Genomic DNA, 9,727 nt, shown 5'->3' on the forward strand with positions numbered 1-9,727 from the left:
TCTATCTTGAAATCAACTACGCTGAACAAAATTGCTATCTCAAAATTTTGATTTGATATGTTTGGGGGAATGATGGGTGTGGGGGGCTAGTTGCCCTCCAATCACTTTCGACTATTAAAAACGGCCCTAGCCCTTTGAATTTCCAATCGAATGAGCCTGTTTTGAAGTTTCTACGACAACGCCTTCAATAAAAACCTAAAATCCCCCCAGGGCATAAATTAAAACCCTTGCCCTGAGGGTTGTGGGGGAGTGTCCTCCTCAAAAATATATTTTCTATATGGATATCAGCTATGCTGAACAAAATTTGGATTGGATGTGTTTGGGGGAATGATGGGCGTGGGGGGGCTAGTTGCCCTCCAATCACTTTCGACTATTAAAAAGGGCACTATCCCTTTGAATTTCCAATCGAATGATGTGTTTGGGGGAACTATTGGTGTTATGGCGGGGGGGGGGGGCGAGGTGCCCTCCAATCACTTTCGACTACTAAAAAGAGCACTAGTACACTCGATTTCTAATCGAAGAAGCGCCTTTTGAAGTCTCTGCGACGACCCCTTCTATATGAAGTGCCCTGCTTTAAAGAAAAAAAAAATAATAACCATTGTGTCAACATTGATCTTATATGCCCTCAGGGCATAACTTGAAACCCTTGCCCCGAGGGTTGTGGGGGATTTTCCTCCTCAAAAAGATATTTTCCATATGGAAATCAACTACGCTGAACAAAATGGCTATCTCAAAATTTTGATTGGATGTGTTTGGGGGAATGATAGGCGTGGGGGGTTAGTTGCCCTCCAATCACTTTCAACTATTAAAAAGGGCACTAGTCACTCCAATTTCCAATCAAATGAGCCCTTTTCGAAGTTTCTACGACAACTCCTTAGATACGAAGTGCCCGGGTATAGAGAAAAAACCAAAAACACATTGTGCCCGCATCGTTCTTTACTTAGGTAGCGCTAGCGCGCTGCCTATCATAGAGGGGGGAATAAGCAAGCAAATATTGGCATGAAAGTGTATTTTCTTAGGTTTCCTCTTCCTTACCTACAGAGCTCTGGAGGGGGGGGTATATTGACCCAATTTTACCGTTATTTGACTGTTGGACTATTTCAAACAAACTGATTATATCAAAATTTTGATCGGATGCATTTGGGGAAAAGAGTGTATGTGTGGGGAGGGGGGTCAGATACCCTCCAAACACTTTTGATTCATAAAAAGGTAATTGTCCGGGGTAAATTTTCACCAGGATTGAATTGTCTCGAGAATACATCCTTGGGGAAGAGGGATTATTCCGTGGAGGAGTAGCCAGATTTCCAAGCATTATTTAAAAAACGATCAGAAATTAAACAGAAATAACAAGTTTTTTTAACTGAAAGTAAGGAGCAACATTAAACGAACAGAAATTATTACGTACATGACGGAGTTAATCCTCCACAACACCTCGCTCTGTACGCTAAAATTTGAATTCGGTCCCAATCCTTTAAGAGTGACTCTTGAAACACTATGTTCGTTTAGTACAATAAGAAGCTCTTATTTAAGTACTAAAAAACTTTAGCGTAAAGAGCGAGGTGTTGTGGAGGAGTAACCCCCTCATATACGTACTAATTGCTGTTCCTTTTAAGTTTTAATGTTGCTCCTTACTTTCAGTAAACCGAGGTCTGGGAGCGGCAGTTGCCCCCTGCCAGATAGCAAATTACGCCCCTGTCCCAGATCCACTTCAAATGTAAGTGGTGGTCGTAGACATTTTAGGGGGGACTCACCCGATCGAAAAGTAAAACTTTTAGTGCCTTTTTTAAAGTTCGAAAGTGATAAGGAGGCAATCGGGCACGCTCCTTTCACCTTCTTATGGCTATATTTTTCCAAAACACATTTTATCAAAATTATGAGATAGGTATTTGTTCAAAATAGTCTGAAATCCAAATAAGTTGTCTTCGGGGATTTTGTAGCCCTCCTCCCACAGCCCCTAGGATAAGGGTTGTAAGTTATACAAGTTGCCATTTGTATAAACGGGAAGAATTTTTATCGGGAAAGGGGGGTATGCTTGTTTTTTTATCTTAAAAAAGGCCTAGGGTATAAAGGTAAAACTGTTAGAAAGAGGGGTGTTTAACAAAATCAAAACACACTATGAGTATGCCGGTTGTCAAAAGGGGGTATCAGCAAAATCTAAGAAATGGATTTGGGTATCAAGTTGAAACTTTCATTGCATGTATTAAATGGATGCTGAAAAGTATTCGGAGGGCAAATTTTGAAATATCCATTTTTTCAAAATAGTCAAAAGTCTAATAGCCATGCTTCTTGGGATACCATGCACTCCCCCCTCAAAAGTCACGGTTAAGGGGCTGTAGACTATGCGACTTGTTCATTGCTTACTTACAGGAATTGTTGTTGAGAAACGAGGAAATGTTTGATCCTGGTTGTGTTTCGAAAATTCTAAGGGTACTAAGGTAAAACTTAATGGAATGATGAGGGCAAAGTTGAACTAACTCAAAGTATACTATGTACATCCATTTTATCAAAACGGTGCATCTGTGGTATGTCAGGGACGGCCAAGTATATTAATATGACACTTTCAGGGCTACTACCACTACTATTGTGACTACTTGTGACTGCAATTGCAACTAAGCTCGACTGCAACTACGGCTACTTGCGAATACTTTTCACTGGCGACTTCGACTACGACTTCTTCCACCTTTAACCACTTGTGACTCTGACTGCGACAGCTTGCTTACTTACTTTACTTTACTTTAACTCCCATCCGGCCGGATTGGCCGACTCGGGGCTTCTCCTCTGACTGAACTATGGCAAAGCTTCTTATACGATTCCCTGTTCGCTGCAGTCCGAAGGAGTACCGACAGGGGATGGCTGGGAAAGTGTTCCCTCCAGCGCTTGGGAGGTCGTCCCTTTGGACGGGAGGCATCAATCCTTCCTTCAAACGCAATTTTCGGAAGTTGGGCTGGGGACATCCGCTGAACGTGGCCTAACCATCGAAGCTGTTGAAGCTGGATGGTCTGCATGATGGTCTGGGACTAGTTGAGCAAAGACAATAGCCGTTCGTTTGATATTCGGTCACGGTGGGTGATACCAGTAAGCTTCCTGAGGGATTTTGTTTCAAAGGCCGCCAACCGGCGTTTGTCTTTTGCTTTCAAGGTCCATGTCTCTGCTACGTACGTTGCTACTGGAACCACAAGAGCTCGAAAAAGGCGTGTTTTTAGTTTCAGCGACAGATGTTTGTTTTTCCAGATCGATCGCAATGACTTGAAGCATACTGAGGCAAGGGCGAGGCGTCGTTTAATGTCTTTTGAAGAGTCGTTTGTGGACGTCAGCTCACTTACAAGGTAAACGAAAAGGTCAACCCACACGATCCCTTCCCCCAGGCTCATAATTTTGCTGGGTTGAAGGCCTTTATCTGTATGCCGGGTTACCTTCATGGCTTTTGTCTTGTTAGCATTGATTTTCATCCCAAAGGAACTAGCTGCATGATCAATATCGTTAGCGCTTGATTGCAGTTCCTCTAGTTGTTCGTTTAGGCGATTAATGTCATCGGCGTCTGCAAGCAAGTCAAAGAGGTTTCCACTCATGAGTGCTCCCGTGTCATTGGGCACCAGTGCCAGTACAGCATTCAGGAATAGGCAGAACAGAGTGGGGGAGAGTAGGCATCCTTGCAGCACACCTGAAGAGGTTGAGAATTTTTCAGTAAAGCCTTCGCTGGTCTGCACCATGCTTCTCGACTTCTTGTACATGCTCTTGACAACGTCAATAATGTCAGTGGGAATACCGTAGTGTGCCAGGATGTGCCATAGACCATCTCACCAAATTAGATCGAAATCTTGTTTGAAATCGATAAACAGCTGGTATAGCTCTTTCCCGAATTCCAGGTATCTTTCCATAATTTGTCTGATCACAAAAATTTGGTCTATGGTGGATCGGTTTTGACGGAAGCCAGCTTGATATTCAGGGATTACTTGTCTTGTCAGGTTTCTGATCCGATCAAGGAGAATTTTCGTAAGGATTTTAGCTGGTTGGCAAGTAAGCGATATGGGTCTGTAGTTTTCACAGTTACTTTTAGATCCTTTCTTGTGCAAGGGCACTATGACAGATTTCAACCAAGACTCAGGGAAGTATTTTATTTCCCCTAAAGCTGTTACTACGTATTTTGTGGTACAGATCAACGACGATATCAGATTCCACTTTTAGCAGTTCTGCCTGTATACCGTCTATTCCCGGTGCCTTATTTGACTTGAGGGATTTGAGTGCGGCTTCTACTTCTGACCTTAAGGGTGGTGGGGGTGGTTTCTCATCTCTGTGTGCTGGGAACTTTCGAAGCACTTCAGGATCCGGGTTTACTGTGAGATTAAGCTTTTCCTGGAAGTGTTCTTTCCAGCGATATCGGATTCCGGCACAAGTAGTGATTTGTGTCCATTTTTATCTAAGAGATCGAGGCACTTCGCTTCTTTGCGGTTTTTCAGCTCTCTAGCACGTTTGAACATGAGGTGTGAGTTACCCCTACGGGAGTCCTCCTCACACTGCCAATATTTTTCAGTAGTCATGTCTTTTAGTGCTTGGCGGGTTTTCGTCTCAATTTGACGTTTAAGGTTTTTGAATCTATCCTTGCTTTCTCGATCTTGCTTGTTTTTTAGAGTTCGTTTCTCGGTACACATATCAATAATCTCCTGGGTAATCCATGGCTTGTCTTCTGCAGATTTACGGCCGAGGACGAGCTCAGCTGTCTCGCATACGGCCAGGCTGCTTTTCGAAACAAGTAGATCGATGTCGGCTGGACTCAGCAGATCAGGTGTTTCTTGCAAGGTCTTTGACAGTCGTTCGTTGAGCTGCATTCTGTACTCTTGTCTCGTTTTAAGGTCTTTAAGTGCTTTTATCCGGAATCTCGGAACTTTTTGTTTCGACTTGACAACGACCTTTAATCTTAGGCGAAGCGATGACATGAGGAGATTGTGATCACTATCAAAGTCCCCTCCTCCTAGCCTCACTGTCTCTGTGAATGAAGATTTCCATCGGCTGGATACCAGTATATAATCTTTCATGTTGGCAGTCCTTCCATCGGGGGACCACCACGTGACTTTTCTCTTTCGTCTGTGCTTGAACATTGTGTTTGTGATAAAAAGCTCGTTATCTCGGCACAATTCAGTGAGTCGTTCTCCTCTGCCGTTGATCTGTCCGATCCCGAACTTGCCCATGACATCTTCGTTTCCGCTATTGTCACTCCCCGCGATGGCATTGAAGTCCCCGAGGACTAACACGATGTCTTTCTTCGGAATGGTGTCGACAAGGCTCTGGAGCTGAGAGTAGAAATCTGCCGACTCTTCGTCTGACCTTGATGAATCCGGAGCATAGACCTGTACCACGGAGAGGTTTTTGAACTTGCTTTTGAGTCGGATCATCATTAATCTCTCCGACACAGACACCACTGATAGAAGAGATTTCCTTGCTGCTTTTGTCAGCAAAAAGCCGACTCCTTATCTGTGTGTTCCGTCTTGTCTTCCAGAGAGCAAGAGGGTTGCGTCTCCTATCTGTTCTCCGCTGATACCTGGTAGATGAGTCTCTGAGAGGCCGATGATGTCCTAATTGTAGCGGTTTGCTTCACGGAGGAGCATGTCTTTCTTTCCTGGTTTCGAAAGTGTCCAAAGATTTAACGTGCCGATTCTGGTGGTAATTTTTGTAGATAAAACCGGTCTAGCGTCCGTTTGTGACGGACTTGTCAAACGTTGCCTTGATTCGTTTCCAACGCTGTTGGCTGTGACTATGACAACTTGCCGTGACTATGACAACTTGCAACAACTACAATTGAAACTACTTCTGACTGTGACTACTTGCACTGGCGACTGTGATTACTGGTGGCTGTGACTCCTTATGACTACAACTACTTACGAAGTGACTACTTGCAACTGTGAATACTAGTGATTCTGACTACTTCTGACTGTGAAAAAGGCCAGATGTGATAGTGACTTTGACAACTTTTGGCTCTGACTACTTGCTGATTTGACAAATGGTGACTGTATCTACTTATGACTGCAAACATTTGCGACCTTGACAACTTCTGACTACTACTGAGACCAGTTGCCACTGCGACTATGATAACTTGTGACTCTGACTAACCACTACTTGCGACTAACAATTGGATAATTTGCGACTGTGACTGCTAGTACTTCCGAGTCCAGCAATAAATGCTGCTACTACTCCTACTGCTGCGATTACATGCGAGACTGCAATAGCTACTTTTACTTCTACCACTACAACTACAACTATTGAACTAAATCAAAAAGTTTAAGGGCATCCTGCCTGTCAATATGGCTTAGTGTTCCAGGTTGTCCAAAGGGCTAGTCTGCAATATCTAGTAAGTAAAAAAGGTTTTTAAGTGGGAAATTTTAGGGAATTTACACATAGATGTTAAACTAAATCAAAAGACTCTTATGTGCATCCAGGTACTCCAAAGGGCGCATCTCACTAACTATTTAGGATTCTAATTTAAACATCCAGAGAATGGCAAGGTGGATGTTGCACCAAATCGAAAGGCACTAAGTGCATCTGGGTTGTCAAATGGGTGTAACTGTTCGTACCTTAATTGATCTCGGGAATGGCTACGAACATTTAGCTGAAACTTTCAGGGAAAGATAAGGGGGATCATAAACTCAATCATAAGACATTAGATGCATGCAGGTGGTCGAAATAGGATATTTTCATTGCTTCCGGAGTATCTGAGGAAGGATATTAACTTGACATATTCAGAGAATGTTGAGGGGGCTGTTGAACTTAAAGACACTATGCGCATAATGTTTCTCAAAAGGATGTATCTGCAAAATCTCTTGGAACTACTAATGGTACTTCGGTGAAACTCGAGGGAGATGTTGAACTAAATCGAAATATGCTGCAGGCATTGATGTTGTTAGAATGGTGTTTGGAATGTGTCAGTAGCAGTTAAGGGTATTAATTTGAAACTTTCAGAGAATTTTGAGAGACACGTTGAACTTAATCACAAGACACTATATTTATCCTGTTGATCAAAAAGCTGTATCTGCAATGTCTCAGAAACTGCTAATGGTATTTAGCTAGAACTTTCACGAAAATTTATAGGGGATATTGAAATAAATCAAAAGACGCTATTTGCATCCATTCTTTCAAAAGGACGTATGTGAAGTATCTCAAAGACGGCTAGGATATTAAGTTTAATCTTTTAGGGAATATTGAGAGAGACTTTTAACAAAATGAAAAGACATGATATTCTTTCTGATCACCAAAATTATATTTTGTCCACACCCTGCAAACGCTCACGTCGAAGTCACAGATAAAAGAAAGTAAGGAGTCAGAAATAAAGAGAGCTGACTGATGTCCGTGATATTTATACAGATTTTTTTTTCTTGTATTCCATCTTAATTCACATGTAATACTTTGAAAATTCTCCCAAGAGAAATCTTTCGACTATGTTATAAATAAATTACTGTTGAATGAAATTTTAATTCAAAAGTTTTCCCAAGCTTAATTTAAAATTTTATGCAATAGCTATGCTGAACACAACAAAGCCAAATTAAGACCACATTATACAACTTGAGGTTTTAAATTGGAATCGAATAATTTAATTATTAAGCCAATATTGTATACTTTAATAGTAGCCAAAATCCTGATGCTAGTAATTTTGGTTTGGTTTTAAGCTTGACTTCAGTTTTCAATTTAATTTTTGCTCGTTTTGGGATTTATTTATTCATTTATTTATTCATGTCAGTATGTGTTGTGTTTATATTTGACATAATTATTTATTATAATTTCTGTTTCTTTGAGTTTTCATTATTCTTTAATAGTAAATTCTGGCCGTGTTAAGTTTGGGAAAATATAGTCTACTGGTCCACTGGTCTATATAGATAATATTTCTACTGGTCTTAAGTTTAGTATGGCTATTAAGTTTCTTTATAAAGCTTCTTTTTTTGAATTTTATTTTAAGGTAATACAATAACCAATAATCAAACATGCAAAGTAAACTATAACACAATTTTTAATGGCAGATCACCATTGTTTATCTAAATGATCATCAATTTCATCAGACTATCCTCAAATATACTAAAATATTCTCCCCTAGGACATCATGATCGTCCTCAGTAACTTTAATGACCTGTCATGTTCTCTATTTGAAGTGATGTTAAGTAACTATACGGCTTCACAATAATTGCAAAAGACAAAAAATAGTCCAATCGTGTTCTATTTTTAGGTTTTCCTGGTTATTTTGGCCATTGCCACGGTATCGTCAAGTAGAGCAGTTTCCAGTGAAGTGGTTGCACTTCAAAGTAAGAAAACCAAGGTTTTCCAACATCAAAAATTGAATAATTACCCTTCAAATGATGGTCGTCCCTTTTCTGGTTCTGGCTATATTTTGAGACAAGAAGTTTCTGAAATTAATGCTGCTGTTGAAAATGATCTGAAGGCTGAAGAGCATAAACAAAGAAGATATTGGCGCCATCCACCTTATGGGTATCGTCAAAACTATCCTTCTTACAAAAATCGTCGTTATTATCCTTCTTACGGATATCGCCGTTATTATCCTTCATATGGATATCGCCGTTATTATCCTTCATACGGATATCGTCAATATTATCCTTCTAGTAGATACAACCTTAATTACCCTTCATACACGAGTAGTTACAGCTCTTCATCGTATGGAGGAAATGGGCAAGTGGGAGCTACGGTTGGATACAACCTTAATTACCCTTCATACACGAGTAGTTACAGCTCTTCATCGTATGGAGGAAATGGGCAAGTGGGGGCAACGGTTGGAAGTAGTGATTGGAGTAGTTATAGCTCTTCATCGTATGGAGGAAGTGAGCAAATGGGAGGAACGGTTGGCAGTAGTGATTGGGGTTGTGGTGGCTGCTGGGGAGGCGGGGGAGGTGGTGTAAACGGGGGTGGCGAGGGGAGTAGTGGAAGTTGGGGGGGTGGAGGTGGAGATTGGGGTGGCAATGGAGGGTCCAGTGATGGTGGAGGAGGTGGTGGAAATGAGGGAGGGAGTGATGGGGGTGGTGATGGAGGAAGTGAAGGATAGTAGTTGACGATAGGATCCAGGAATGCAGAAGGATAATATAAAAAAAGTGTAACACTAAAGGGCAATTCTAGGAATTACTGTTTTTTGTTAATTTATTATTAATTACATTTCTTTATACCTGATTTATATTTATTGTTGCAGCTTTGTTTAGTTACGTGATTAATTTTGTAATTTTTTTCAAATTCAGATTTTTAAGTAAACAGCAGTAGTAAAGCCTAAATAAAGAAAAATAAAGTAGTTTATTAAGTCAAGGTTTAAACAAACAAACATCATTATATTATATTATAATACATAATGGTATATATGTGTTTTTTTTTATATATATATATATATATATATATATATATATATATATATATATATATATATATATATATATATATATATATATATATATATATATATATATATATATATATATATATATATATATATATATATATATATATATATATATATATATATATATATATATATATATATATATATATATATATATATATATATATATATATATATATATATATATATATATATATATATATATATATATATATATATATATATATATATATATATATATATATATATATTCACCGCTAATATTTCTAGCTATCTCTTTGGAGGGTAGATGGACCCCCCTGTCAATATCTTAATGACGGTACTTCTCGCAAACTCTTTTCCTACCCTGCC

At 39.7% G+C, this 9,727-nt stretch overlaps 1 protein-coding gene across 1 annotated transcript in view; it reads left to right on the top strand.

The window, feature by feature from the left end:
• The window catches only part of LOC148939229 (uncharacterized), a 29,468-nt gene extending 20,434 nt beyond the window's left edge, over nt 1-9,034 (top strand). Inside the window, exon 2 of the mRNA XM_089106818.1 lies at nt 8,207-9,034. Within this exon, the coding sequence (XP_088962944.1) occupies nt 8,207-9,034 (828 nt within the window). The remainder of the gene's footprint in view (nt 1-8,206) is intronic.
• The last annotated feature ends 693 nt before the right edge of the window (nt 9,035-9,727 follow it).

Source organism: Artemia sp. Qi Xiang Cuo, chromosome 21 (genome assembly GCF_049724085.1).
Source record: "Artemia sp. Qi Xiang Cuo chromosome 21, ASM4972408v1, whole genome shotgun sequence".
NCBI lineage: Eukaryota > Metazoa > Arthropoda > Branchiopoda > Anostraca > Artemiidae > Artemia > Artemia sp. Qi Xiang Cuo.